The sequence below is a fragment of the Parus major genome, chromosome 2, assembly GCF_001522545.3.
Source record: "Parus major isolate Abel chromosome 2, Parus_major1.1, whole genome shotgun sequence".
Taxonomy (NCBI): Eukaryota; Metazoa; Chordata; class Aves; order Passeriformes; family Paridae; genus Parus; species Parus major.
In genome coordinates, this window is record NC_031769.1 from 31,225,958 (window position 1) to 31,241,151 (window position 15,194).

The 15,194-nt window shown below is 41.3% G+C and overlaps 1 protein-coding gene across 1 annotated transcript in view; it reads right to left on the minus strand.

Moving 5' to 3' along the window:
* Window positions 1-15,194, minus strand: part of RAPGEF5 (Rap guanine nucleotide exchange factor 5) — a 157,706-nt gene that overhangs the window by 99,178 nt on the left and 43,334 nt on the right. The window contains exon 7 of the mRNA XM_015618214.3: window positions 13,498-13,546. Within this exon, the coding sequence (XP_015473700.1) occupies window positions 13,498-13,546 (49 nt within the window). The remainder of the gene's footprint in view (window positions 1-13,497; window positions 13,547-15,194) is intronic.

Here is a 15,194-nt window from a genome sequence, read left to right on the forward strand (position 1 = left end):
TTCTTCTAAAATCAATTTGCTGTAGGCATTCATGAGCAAAATATCCCCCCAGACTCTGACTATTAATCATGGCATTTAAAGGAGTGGCACCTCACTAGTAACAAGACCACGAGTCCAGGTTTAAGTGATTTACATTGATCCAGCCGGCTTTTCCACAGTCCTGAGCAGATGGGCGCTCACAAACAGCTGTGCCAGGGGAAAAGGTCAGTGCCTGCCAACTGGCTCTTGTCACAGGCCTCCATTACAAGTGTCCCCTTCCCTGCCCAGTGCCAGGGCAAACACCCCCAAGCACCTTCAACCCAAGGGAGCAGGCAGACATGCAGGGAGCAGCACCTCTTGCTGACCTGGCTGGGCAGGCAGGTTAGAGGGTGGATGGTTTCTGGGCAGGCAGGTTAGAGGGTGGATGGTTTCTGGGCAGGCAGGTTAGAGGGTGGATGGTTTCTGGGCAGGCAGACACTGACAGGCAGCAAGTACCCACAACTGAGGGCACCAAGATCTCTTCCCTGGCACAGAGAGAAAGAGAAGGAGAGTGCATGTCCACAACCCCCAATGAATACAGATATCCTTGAGTGTTGAATGATTTTAACAGAGCAATTTCAAAGATGATGAGAAAATTGTCTCAGTTTAAGTGTACTCTAAGTGAACGGCTTAAAAAAAAAAAAAAGAAAAAGTTTTTTATCAGCAATTTCACAACTCAGCTCTAAAAAAACCTGAATAAATTCATCATACAGACCCAGCTCTCCTTGGCTTCAGTGTTGTTTAGACTGTGTAAGGAATGTAGAAATGAAGCAGTAAATATTTTCTTAAAGGAAAAAAAAAACCCACAGACCTCACACTGACGTTCTTGCAGCTCTCTTGGGAGAGAAGGAGCATTTGACCTCTTTTTCATGAAATTTCCATCACAAACTTGTTTTGTCCTCCCTGCCCCTTATCCAAACCCATAAGAACCAGCCACAACTGAACCACTTAACTACACCCAGGGAGCAACACTCAAGGAATCACACTATCTCATATTTTTTCCCATCACAAGAACACAGTCCCTCGAAGGCTGAAGTGGCCACACAGACAAGCGACAACCCCTAATTATATTTTCTTTGTTTCTGTAGGAAAAGGTTACTATGTGTTTTGCCTATAAAACTGAGAAAACCCACATATTTCTTAAAATATTCTGGTATATTTAGAAATTCATGTTACTGGGGGCCATCACATACTCGTAAGAAATTGATTGCAGTATTTTTAGACACAGTATGCCTCCTAACCCCGTAACAACTCAGACACTCCTTCAACTGGCCTAGGCACTGCTCTCATGGGTTATTGTACATGCAATATAAGTTGTCACAAAATATAAAAATTCAAGGATAACTTCCTACTTACTGCTAGCTAGCCATTTAGTTTTTGATTAAAAAATTTGACATTGTAAATTCAACCATAGGAAAAGCAAGCGGAAGCTTTGGGTGGGATGGGAAAGCATTTCCCAGGCAAATGCTGACTCTGGAATTGTACATACAAAAAAAGTTGTGAACTTTGGATCTGAGCCAAACATTTCCTCCTCCACCACCATAAATCCAGCTTTGCTCCCTGATACAGATATCCCAGCATGTTTTACAAAGCAGCAATAACAGGGAAAGGCAAAGGTAGTTTACCCTGATCTACATGTATCTATTTAATGTTATGTTAGGTGCAGGCTTGAGACCTGAGACATGAGAAGAACAATAATAAATGTAGTGACCAATTCACTTTTCTACCTGCAGCATTACTCCTTTGGAGGAAAGGTCACCATGAATGAAAGAAAAAGATGTCAAATGAGCATTAGCTTGCTCATGTGCAGTTCAAATATGTCCATTTGCAAATTAGTCTAGGGAATTCAGGATTTTGATGTTTTATGGTCAAGGATCACAAGGGCCATCATCTGATCTGAGTTCCTTGTGCTCCCACAGAGCAGAGCTGAGACATTGAGATTTTAGATTCTTCTGTAAACTTATGTTAGCACAGAGAACTCTTGTGGGGGAGAGGTTTTTCCTCTAGTAATTCCATTTCAGATCATTAAATCAGCAGAAAAAAAAGTAATGAAGAAATACAAAATGAAAATAAATCATTCTGTACCTGCTACTACAGTGGAATCGGCCATAACATGGGGGTGTGAAAGGAAAGGGAACGTAACCATTGCTCACACTGGAACCAACCAACCATGCTCCCCCTTGATTTTACAGCTCTGACACAGTTTAGTGTAGATCCAAGGTGTTGGAAGGGATTTGTCTTTCCAGCAGCAAGGAGTACAACACACATGCTAAAGGGCTCGCCTTAGCTGGATAGCTGGCATCCAGTGAGGGTAACAATAGACACCAGCAGCACTACAGACCTTCTCCTGCCCATGGAAGAGTCTGCCAAGGTTACCCACAGAACACAACCTCCATGACACGCTCTTCTTTGTGCCACAGACTTGAAGGTAAATTAATTACATTAGTTACATTTGATGAGCAAGATTTTTTTAAAAATCACATAATATTACAAGCACGTTACTTCGTTTTAATGCTCAGTCTTGTTCAGTATAGCAGAATCATTTGCCCAGCTGAAAGTGGGAAGGACAGTTAAAAAAATCCACACGTAAAGCAACTCCTGGAACCCACAGCGTTGTAATCTTCCCAGAGGTTTTGCTTTATTGTGCTTTCTTCCTTTCCTATAAATGAAATTTCTTCTTTCTACCCCTTCTGGCTGCAAAGATAACCTTCTCAACACAAACCAAGGCACCAGCGTCATTCTGCTGCTGCAGCCAGCCAGACTGGAACAATAACACCAGGAGAGGTGTGAACTTCCTCCCTTTGGCTTAATAGGGTGTTAACTGTGAAAGCTAATTATTTAAATGCTTAAGAAAGAACTGTCATCACAATTAACCATTTTGCTGCTGAACAACAGGCAAGAACATCTGCCCATCTGTAAGGAGCTCGCTCTGGGTCCTTGAGCTTGCTGTGAAATCCATCTTTGGGGCCAGGGCCGCCTGACTTTTGGGGACAAGAGCCCACAAACCACCTTCAGCACCCATGCTTCTGCACTGCCCATGGCTGCTCCTGAGACCAAACTGGCTCAGCTCGCTGCAAACCAGCCCTCAGGCACGGCCCCCAGCAGCACACACACTGCCAGCCTCACCTGGGGCTGCACAAGCTGCATGGGGACTTCACTCCTAGCTCTGCTTGCCATACAAAGTACTCAGAGATGCTCCTTCATTTCAAACGCAGACATTAATCTATTATTTAGCGTGGTTCTTTAGCCTGGTAACATCCTAGAACATCAAACTAGACTGCCCTTTATATGATCTCAGTCTTTTCAGTACTCTGTGATCACAATTCATATGTGAATCTCTTTTATCTAGCCAATAAATAAAAACCTCCTTGCCGCCTACAGATAGGAGACACGTTCCCACAGTCCCACCTTGGAAGAGTTAAAGAGACTATTTCTGAACACAAGGACTTCGTTTCTTTGACAAGCCAGAAGACTTTCACTGCCTCATCCCTGCTGGAAGGTTATAGCCTGTTGTGGGAGCTTTTTTGTCCCTGTCAAACCAACAAGACCTCAGGAATCTGCAAGAATATTCCCCGGGGGAAGGCTTCAGGATTGCCAGCAGTCTGCACCAGTTGATTTATCGTCGGCTGCTGAGAAGCTCACAACTTCAAGCACCCTTCTTACGTTCCAAATTTTAAGAGGAATATTTGTTTCTCTTCTGGATTTTTTGGTTTTGTTGGGTTTTTTTTTTTTGGTTTTGGTTTTTTTTTTTTTTTTCCAATGGGCGTTGCTGGCATGAGGCTTTTAAGAAAAAAACACGAACTCCCATTTTATTTTTTTTTAATCACATAACTAAGCTAATTTCATTATTTTGGAAAACTTTACTGTTATTTTGAACAATGGAATTTGTGCTATCCCTTGTTGTTCTCTGTGGAGGGTATGCAGCGAGCTCTAGAGAGGTTGGTTACTATAGCAGCTCTGAGCTGTTTGACAGTGTTATAATGTTTGCTGATGCTTATTAATTTATCAGAGTGGAAAAAAATGAATAGCTCATACTGACACCACTGGGGAAACTAAAAGCCAGATCCTCTAGGCTATGCAGAGCACTAGTGCTGAGCAATGGAAAAGAAGATGAGCAGCCAGTAAATGCTTTGCAAACCTCGGATTTGGGGACCATTTTAGACCAGACCGCATCCTCATGCATATTCCTGCATTTTCCAAGTTCTGTTTCCAAACTAAAGGGGGAAACTAACAGGTGCTGAGTATCTCTGAAATCCCCAAGAGCTGCTTGTAAGAGAGCAATAATCCCAGGAACAAAACCTTCCAGCTGAGAACTGGTTCCTTATTTACCGTGAAAGAGTAATTTTTTCTCAGAAATTACTGAAAAGAGAAAGCTTTTTAAGCTCAGCCTTAACATGTTTCCTTTAATTAGCAATACAAAAATTGCCTTTGAGCTTTCTTATTCCTTCCCACTATTTCTCCATATATACATGGAAATTATCATGCAGATTTCCCTTCACTGAGTACATTACATATCTCTGAAACAGTTGGCAGACCCCTGGGGGGGTGTTGTCCAGACAGCTGTGCAATCAGCTGAGTAAATCAGCTAATTAAAGAAACAAAGAAAATGCAAAAATTATTAGAGAGAGGCTCCCACTTACAGCATTGTTCAGCACCTCTGTATGTAAAAAGCACAGCAAGCACAAGATGGGGTAAAGGTATTTGTAAATTGGTGAATGAACTCCTGCACAAGTGACAATAATGTCATTTTCTCCCAAACCCTAATCTGGGATGCTATGATATTTGTGCTTTGTAGCTTAAATCAATTTAACATAAATTACTCCATCATTTTATTTCGCAATTACAAAAGTGTGAAATGTAATGTTGGTCTCATAACTGACTTCTGTACGTAAAAAATGGTCATTAACTTCTGCTTGACCTTAGGTGTAGAACTAATATTGAATTTGCACAGAGGGTACTCATTATTCTGATTAGTTTCCATGCAGAAAAAGAAGTTCCCAAGGGCCCTAGTGCTACAAGCCATTTCTCAAATCTCAAATAGGAAACGGGACTCCAGAAAATGATGCAAGAGCATTTCCTCTCTTTGCAGAGTTTATCAAAAGGAACAGATAACAGCGAGGATAGGTATCCACAATCTGAACAAAGCAAAGCCATTCTGGTAAGAAAGGAGGCTGCGAGATGTAGATTTCCTCTTGCTGATCACCATGAAGGCACCATTCTTCCCACTGCTTCTAAATGACCACAGGAAGGACAAACTTTAGTTTAAATGAGGCTCAGGTCTGCCTACATTATATAGTCATTATAAATTAAAAAATGGGCGTGCCAAGTAAACCCATCAGTATTTCCCAGCTCAGTCAGATAATGGTCATTTCACATTATTGTACAACTGATTTTGTAAGGAACTTCTGTTTATTTTATTTATAAGAACGAAAGCATCTCGCTTTGAAGGTACATGTTTCATGCAAGGTAGTGGTGCACTAAAACAACAAAATTTGAAAAACACCCCTGGCTAAATGAGACAGGTATTTTTTAATAGATAAACAGCTACTGTTCATTCATGTGGCCAGAGGAGATTTGGTTTTCAATGCCTGGCCCTTTATGATGCATGCAAAGATAAAGCCACATTTTATACTCATTTTGTGAACATATGAAGTAATATTTTTTTATCAAGGAGAAAAAAATGTGAAAAATTATTTGAAAATGCCGTAGGATTACTACAGGAACAGACAAAAGCAAGGAGTTTTGTGCCAATTGCAGCTCAAGGGGAACCATCTGATGATTAAATGCAGAAAGTTTTACATTTTATCCAATAATCGTAGAGATTTGTTCTCATGTGCATGATATTTAAAATGAATTAAAAAATCACATGGTAGTGAATGCACCTGTAACAGTGTTGTCTGAAACAAGACGAAGGAAGGATGGAGAAGAAAGAGCCCATTACATGATCAGAGAATGGTTGCTGAGATCAGACAAGAAGGTATGGACTGTTGCTGAGCAGGCTGGTGCAAAGTGAAACCCTGCTCTCTATTCCATGGAAACATCCCCCAGGCATGGCCAGGAAAGGAGCAGGAAACAAAGAGGGCTCTGAATAAATAAATTCAGTGAACTCATTGTAAATGCCTCTCCCAAAGCCCCAGTAAACAAAACATTCACCTGGGGGTTGTTTTTTGCACAACTGCTGTCTTTCTGACCTTACTGTGCTGTCTCTTTTTGCATATGTGCAAAATATCCTTCCTCTACACAGCTACTCTGCAATGCTGATTTCTTCTATGTGAGCACCTTGGATCACATAGAAGGAATTATGCTCAAAGTTCTACAACAACTGCAAAAACAAAACCGTAAAATGCCAAAATACCTCTCACCACAATTCCCAGCAGAGAGCTCTTTTCCTTCTTTTTCCAAGTGTGAGTCCATTCTGCTTTATATCAGCTGCTGAATACACAACAGCTGGTAAGTGTTACTGTGTAGTCCTTTCACTGATGTTGTCCAGGGCATTTCCTACCCCCACCATCATCCAGGGTGGGCACAAATGAACATCATTTCCCAGGGCTAGAAGGGGTCTGATCCTGCCCTTTTGAAATGCTGGCAGGATTTTCTGGGTGTGCTTGATCTCAGGAATAATGGAAGAATCCCATGGGATCCAATATATCATTGTAACCCCCATTGGTCCCTAGGGGTCAGGACTCCCTTCAATAGGGCATGAAATAATTTGAAAGGATTGCTTAAAGAAGCAAACACCATTAGAATCAAAGAGTCATAAATTATGCTGAGCTGGAAGGGACCCATCAGGATCATCCCAGAGCAGTATACACCAATAATCACACCATGTGCCTGAGAGAATTACCCCAAAGCTTCTTGAACTCAGAAAGACCTGGAGCTGGTACCACTTCCATGGGGAGCTGTTCCAGTGCCCAAGCACCCTCTGAGTGAAGAGCTTTTTCCTGACAGCCAAAGTAAGCCTCCCCTGACTCAGCTTCATGCCATTTCCTTGAGTCCTGTCACTGATATCGAGAGTGAAGAGAGCAGTGCTGCCCCTCTGCTTCCCCTCATGAGGGACCACCATGAGGCCCCCCTCAGCCTCCTCTTCTCTAGGCTGAACAAACCAAGATCACCTCCTTTACTTTAAGACCTGAAATCAGACCTTAAAGAAAGACCCTAAAGCACAGTGTAACTTTTAAAATACTGCTATGTTTTCAAGTGAAGCTTTTATTTCGAATCACATTTCAGTGGGCAGGGGAAAAGTAAAGATACCGTCACCATGACCTAACAGAAGCACTACAGTCCTGCACCTTCACTTTAAGTTGTCATTTCTCCAGGGTGAATCCTGTAAGTAACATTTGGAGAAGAATTTGCAGAAGAACTCTCATTCCACACAGTTTACTAATTCCAGCCCTTGCTTTATACAACTGGATGTTTGGAGGAACTGGAAGTTGTAATGAGATAAGGTATTACTTAAGTAAGCAAATCTATTGAAAAGAGATATGAAGAGAACAGGAAAGCAGTAAGATCCTACTGATTTACCCTTTTTCCACCCTTCAAACTTTCTCAGTTTTTCCCGAAGGGAAAATGTACACCTCTCTGGCACATGGCTGTCAGTTTATTCTGTAAATAAGACCAAGATTTTTCATGCCTAATTATGCTATTTTCAGCGGCATAAGTGGTAACAAACCACATTTTATTCCAAAGATATTGAATACCTGATTGCTTATGAAACACATAGTAGTTAATATGTGAAATTTACACACAATGCTGAATAGTCCATTCTTGAATGACCTTTGACCATGTATTTGTTATGTCATTTTTCAAGTGTGTATACAAATCTAATTAAAATTTTCACTGATTGTCATTTTCTATATAACACTTCAACAAGTGAATAAAATTAATAACATAGCATAAGATATTCAGATGGCACCATATGACAAAACTTTTGCTAATTACTGTAGAATAAATTTACTGAGGAGTCTCACAAGGATCTGTACTACTTGAGGAAATAGGCTGAAAGACAAAGATGCAGTTTCCTGAGTTAACTGAGCTGATACCAGCTTAATGTTGCCAAAAGTGTCTTACAGGGCTCCTTCCCACACACCTCCACCTCTCCACCCTGATAAGAAGCTGCCACCCTCACTTTGTGTCAACTCTAGCACATGTTGCTGCTATACTGTATGCTGCTCTGGCTGTCCCATCTCAAAATTAATATAATAGATGTAGCAAGGATAATCAGATTTAATGGAAGAGATTTGGTATGAGGAATGACTAGTGATACAGGCGGGAAATGAGACAACTCACAGACAGATGTGCACAAAATCCTGAGTAGTACAACAACAAAGGGGGAATGGATTATTCACCACTCTCTGTCAGAGAAGAGCTATATCACAACAGAGCGAGGGTCATGGGGAATGCATTTAAAACAAACAAGAAAAAGTATGTTTTAACACACTACACACGTGGATTGTGAGACTTGCTGCCGTAAGAGATGATGAAGGTCAGGAGTACACGCAGGCTTAAAAAGCAATTTGATAAATTAATGGAGAAAAGGTCCAGCAAGGGTTACCTACACCAGCAGTGTGGATACAGCAAAATCCCTCTATCACAGGCTGAAAGATGCTGAGTATCTACACCAGAAGGACTGTGCTTGCTGTGTTTCTCTACTTAAGCATCCCCTACCCATCACTCATGGTAGGAGCATAGCTGGATGGACTTTTAACCTGAGCCAGCCTGACTGTTCTCATGTGTTTAACCGGGCTGACATTGCCTGGAGTGTGTTTGAGCCGAGTCACGCAATGGGCTCTGACAGCAGTGCTGTAGAGGTGGTGCAGTAGCTGGGAAAAGGAATAGCTGTTCACAGCTTGCTTTTCATTCATGTCAGCAAAGCTCAAGCCCCAGTGACTGCTTCATATTGAATCGTCTGCACTAAAATAAAAATACGAAGCAAATCACATAGGCAGTTAGGTTCTGACAGAAGCAATACAAAAGAAAAGGGGAAGGGTGGCTATGCATACATATATGTAAGAATAGCATGGAGGCAGTCCAGAAAATCTCAAATACAGAGTTAATACTTTGCAAAAGTCATATTATTATAAATTATTATACATTATTAAAATAAAATGTAAATGGCATATTAAAAAATCAATAGAGCTTGCCAATTCAAGAATGGCATGACTAAAATGTATCTAATTACACAGCGGAAACCTGAATATCAATCACAAGGGGGAGAAAAACCACACATATTCTAGGGCATTTGTGGCTGCCCTGCCTTTCACAGTGAGGGGAAGAAGCACCCACAGACCTGCCACTGCTCCTGCAGTGCCTGGGGAGAGCTGAGTCACCATCTTCCTACCTCATCCATACCCTGTCAGCTGTTATCTTCATTAGTCCCCGCATTCATAAAGACAAGAGCCACACTCTTTAACAATTGTTCCTTCACACAAATAAAGTTACAGAAATTCCTTTCTCTATAAAGGGATTTGCAGGGTGATGCCATGGGGTGCAGCTGGGTTTGTGCACAGAAATGCAAGGCATCTTGTTTGTGGATGGGATTAACACCAGTACAAAGCATTCACCTGACAGGTTTTGATCAGTTCACATGTACCCACAGCAGCTTTGCCACCAGCTAAAGCCTCCAGCCTTAGGCTATTTGCTGCTTTTTATCCTTGTTTTAGCTACCATCTCTAACACATAAGAAACATGTCATGAGCCATGACAAGCAATTGAGATAAATGCCAACCCTTGTAAACCTTCAGATGGGGGGGCTGCATTTAGGTTACATTTCAGCACATTTGAAGAAGCTATCAGAAGCCAGCAAGGTATAGATAAACAAAACAATTTAATGCCGAGTGCCTACAATTAAAAAAAAAGTTCCCTTCTGCTCCAGCTACTTGCTTCCCCAAGACCTTTTACCAAACCACAGAAGACAGCATTTAATCTATTTATTTCTAAGGTTAGGCAAGAATAATTTCAATGCATTTTTATAAGCTACAGAGAAGTGCACAAGCTCATTTCCCCCTCCTAGGTCACCTTTATCACGAGAGCTTTATTCTAATGAAATATAAATGTGATTTCAAGTCAACAGCGTTACCAAGGTCTATCAACATTTCTGAATTACAGACACTTATTTTACCCTGGTTTAGTTTTACTTGCAAAGAAACTAAAACTGCTGAGCTCCCTCTGCATGAGGGCTCTCAAGCATGTCTCTGTCAGCATATGCCTTGTTATTGGAGCAGTATACTTGCAGTACACATCTGGAATACGAAAACAGAGCCTTTTTCCCACAGCACAGAAGATTATAATTTTTCAGGTTCCCCACTTTTCTTTCAGCATCTGCCAGTTTTATGAATTTCTCCTATTCTTCTACACCACAGTAAAAACAGAAGGACGGCTCTTGGGAAAGGCATTCCACCCCACACCCTACTGGCTTTTTATTTTCTGGTAGCAGACATTCTCCATCAAGTCAGGTCCTGTACTAGCAAGAATTTGATACTGTGCCCTACCCCACAGCAGGCTCAGGTCTCTACCTCGGTTTTTGTCAGCAGATACAATGTGGAAATCTCTGCCACAGCCAGAGCTGTAATAGTTGCAATTACTACCTGTCACATACATATACTAGGTAGCAAAACCAAGCGTCAATTAAACAAAAACAAACTGTTTCATATGGGTAACCAAAGGCAATACTTGCCCTCCCCTCCAAAAACAGTAAAACTTCCTATTTGGAACCTCTTCACTTCTTGCACAGGGAGCTGTTGTGTTTAGGTGCTTGTATAGTGCTTTCCAACTTAATGGAGTGATTACTACAGCAGCTCTAGACAAATAATGCAAAAACTTAAATCAGTTTTTCTAGTACATTTAAATCACTGTGAAAGGTCTCTCTGATGGCAGAAGCAGATCCACAAATTAAACTCATTCAGGAACACATTATATAGTCCTTGCATTAGGCAAAAATGTGCTTTTTTTTTTTTTTTTAAATTTTTCCTTTTTTTTTTTTTTTTTAAATTTTTCCTTTTTTTTTGGATGGGGGAAAGGGGCTGCTGATCTCTAGGAAAGCTTTTGGTTAATGAACCAATTACTCTCTGCAGCCAGGTTCCAGACAGCAGGTTAGGACCATGCCCATCACCTGCCCTCCCCACTCATGAATCCCAGGATTCCCACGACATTCACACCAGCCTGGAAACCACCCAGGGCAGCTGGCCCAAAATTCATGTTCCACTCCTTTCAAGCCAAAATAAACTCTTTGTCTGATTTTTGGTGGCTTATTTCCTGGAATTATATGGAGCCTTGGAGAGGATTAGAGGAACAATATCTTCGAAAGATACTGTGGCTGACAGCTCCAGAAGTACTTTTTCTGAGACGTGCTTCACTTCACCAGGCACAGCTGACCTGAGCTTGATCGCTTGCAGTAACTGCTGCACTGTGAATTTAACCACCAGCAATAAAATAAAGGAGCATAAACAACCACCCTAATTTACTCTGAACCTACTTTACTAAAGGCATTAACTTAAATTAGGCCTTACAGTTATGCCTGATCATACACCCATTTTTTACGGGCATCCAAGATGGGGCATAAAGAAATGCAAATTTCAACAACAAGCATGCACTAGTTAAATTGACTAAAGAGTTATCTTTTGTTCAGATCTGAACAGATATTTTAAGTGCTTACATTAATGTATTAGAAAAGGCTGGACAGCACTGCAAAGCTCTATAAGAAACTTTGTTTTTTAAGGCTGTGATTTTAAACTGAAATATTTCTACCTGTTCATTGAGGATTGCAATTACACCAGTAAAAAAGAGACTCCAAGAGATATTCTCCTTTTGGATTTTCATCTCTTGCACCTCATTCCTAATCCAATGCCCATCCCATTTTCAATTTGAACAGCCATCCACCAAAAGGAAATAAGTGGTTAATTCAGGCTAAAAACAACTATTTTTTTATTTATAGATAGTAGCAGTACTAATATTTGCTGAAAAAACTGCTTAGAAGCAGAGAGATTTCTTACACCTCCATACGCAGGAAGTAAAAGTACAGGGCACCACACTCAGCCCATTTAACAGCAAAACAAAAGATTACCTTGAGCACTTCTTTAAAATTGCCTGTTTTCCTCTGCACTGAGCCAGAGCAGAAGCATTTCCATGTTCAGCCATTACAAGTCAGGTGGGACTGGGGTGACACCAGGTAAGGGCAAGCAGCTGAGTGGTGTTGACATCATAAACTGCTACAGAGCCTTCAGAAGCAAAGCTACCACACTCAAGCAATTCAGGTCTGAATTCACCCATATGTGTTCACTTTCTACAAATTTACCTTGATAGATGAGTGCGGGTACTTCTGTTTCCAGAAAAAAACAGCATCAAATTATGTCTAGAATATTGTTTTTAATACTTACATTTTTACAAGAAAATATTTGCAGGTACACCAGCCACATCTTCTTGGTGCCTCCAGTTTACTATGCCATGCTGTGTGTTGTGCATGTGTGTAGTAAATTTTGTGCTGTACTTTTAAGACACAGACAAACTGATAGATATTATGAAGCAGCACAATGAACCAGTCAGAAAATAGATCAAGAAGTACAAGATCTGTGTCTTTGATTGCTAGAAAAATCACTGGAAATCACAAAAGATGCTCAGTGAAAATGCACTCAAAGACCTCAATGGCTTTGGGAACATGCTAATAATTTACGGGCACTCCACCTCTGTTTTACTTTAGAAACACATTCAGCTTGGTGCAGAAGACACTGCATGAAGACACCAGAGAGTTAACTCTGTAAAGGGTGAGGTCTGGCCAAGTAGGTTCTGTTGGTTCCTGTGCAGTGCCTGGCAAACACAGCGAGTTGCTTCCACTCCAGCTCAGCAATGCAGACTCTGCCTTCTGCAGTGCCTGTGCCACCAAGCCCTGATGGAGCTGAGATGGGCACATATTTCAGTGCCTTTGCACTCTGGCACCAGCATTTGCTGCGAGTGCTTTTACTGCCAGAGGCTTCCAGGTATCCCATTGCCTTTCCCCTTCTCCTGCCCTGATCGAAGACTTGCCTCTCCAGCCATACTGATGTACAGACAGGAAAGAATGCCTTTGTGCATGAAGCTGTCTTTTTGCTTTAGCAGAACACCTGGCTGGGCCAGTAAAAAGGCAGAAAAGATGATGGGATGAGATACTGGACGATAAAAAAAAAAAAAGACCAACTTATTTGTCTTAAATGTAAGTCAAATAAAGAGATCAGGTTTTTTATAAAGCACAAGCCTAGAGAAAATAGTGATCTTGGCCAGAAAGAGACACAAGTTCAACTGTAACACTGATTTTGTTAGCTAAGTCATTAGATGTAATGAGCTGGAAGGAGAGAAGCTTAACTGTAATTGCATTCTGCTGTATACACAAATTCTCCATCACTTTCTTTTCTTCCCCATATTAAAAAGACAGCAGTGACAATTCAGATACTTCAAGAAATGACAAAAGGGAACAGCATTACAAAAACTCCTCTGAAGTTCAGCCTGACTCACCTGACTTCCTTGCTTTCAAGGCAATGACAGCAGCCAGTTCTCTCTGTACCTAAAATATCAGGAAAAGAAAAGGATTGTTATAGTTCCTAGCACAGTCAAATAAAACAAAATGCAACACTGGTAAGATAAGAGCTATCAATGCTTTGGAGCAATCAACTGCAAGTGGAACAATGCCTGGTTTTGAAACTACAGTCAATTTTCCTAGCAAATCCTTTTCAGCTGGGAATTCTGTGATTTTAATTTCATGTAAATGCCACACATTCCTTAGGGAGTGGGCAACTCAGTAGCCCAACATGTAATTTATTTGCACAGCATATCTCTTTCACAAGTACACACTTGAATCTTCTCCCATCCCTTGTTACATATTTGTTTTGCCTCTGATGAGCACGCTGTAATGCTGTGACTCCAGAATCAGAAAGTCCTTCATGCTGAGGTTTGCCAGAGGTTCATGCATATAATTGACTTTCACTTTTTGGACCTTCCAGGAGGAAACAACCTCTCCTAGTAGCATGGCTGAGAATTTCAGGACCAAAATTTCACTTGAGATGAAAATGCAGAGGTCAGGGCTATTTTCAGTTTTACAGGCTCCCTCACTAGCCTGTGGTAACACAGCCCTGCCATGCTAACCATCTCCCTTCCCCATCCTCTTGCCTCTGCATTCTTCATATTCTCTGTATATACCAGAGAATATATATTCTCTCTTTAGCCAGCTCAACTCTACGTCCACTTCTCTCTGTACTTTTTATATAATTTCTTTTTCTATCATTTTTCTATGAATTATTCTTATGCTTCCTACTTCTTCACTGCCATCATCTGTCCCACTGCAGCTGGCTTGCACTTGGCCTACAGCACCCCAAATGCCCTCTGCTCCATACACCTCAGTTCTTCCCTTCCTCTGCCCTATCAGTGCTCTCAGATTTCTTTAAAGATCTCTCAGCTCCTTCCAATTTCTCCAATTTTCCCAGGACAGCTTGTCTTCAGTATTAAAACAAAAGAAAAATATGTCACAGTCCAATCTTTTCTAGGGATAGTCTCACCTCTCTGTACAAAGTCTCCAGCAGTGTATACTAGCTATCTTGTCTAACAGATCTAGGCAAGGTTCAAGGCTATTCTGCAGTGGGAGGTTTGACATGCAGATTCTGAGAGACTTGAAATTTCAAACATCCTTCTCAAGATATGCAGTTTGGTCATAAGGCACAAAGCCCACAGAGGATTCTCAATGTAATACAATTACTAACTGTCAATATCCTCCCTATTCTGAAGAGAAGCTTGAAATCTGAAAGAAGAATAGTCAGCACTATAGTGGTCTGAGCAGAAAGACAGACCAAATCACTCAGGGCATCAGAGTACCACATCTCAGTAACTCCAGCACTCACTGATCAGATTCTCAGGACCCAGCAGTACACTCTGTGTGTGGCAGAAGGCAATCATACCAGAGGCCACATCCTTCCTCTGCTTGCATCCTTCTTTCCTTTGTGGCAAAGGACCAAGAAGATTTTTTTGCTGTCCTTGCAAGGGAAAAGGATCTTTTCCATTCCTTGATGCTGCCCTACTGAGAGGGACTGAGTTTTCTGCCACTCCAAGCAGGAAAATATGAAGGCAGTGCACTGGTTTTCTTAAATGTCATCCTGTTTCCAGCACAATTGTGCAAGCTGGCAGTACTACCTTCCCTTCCTTCCTTCCTGTACACTCATTCC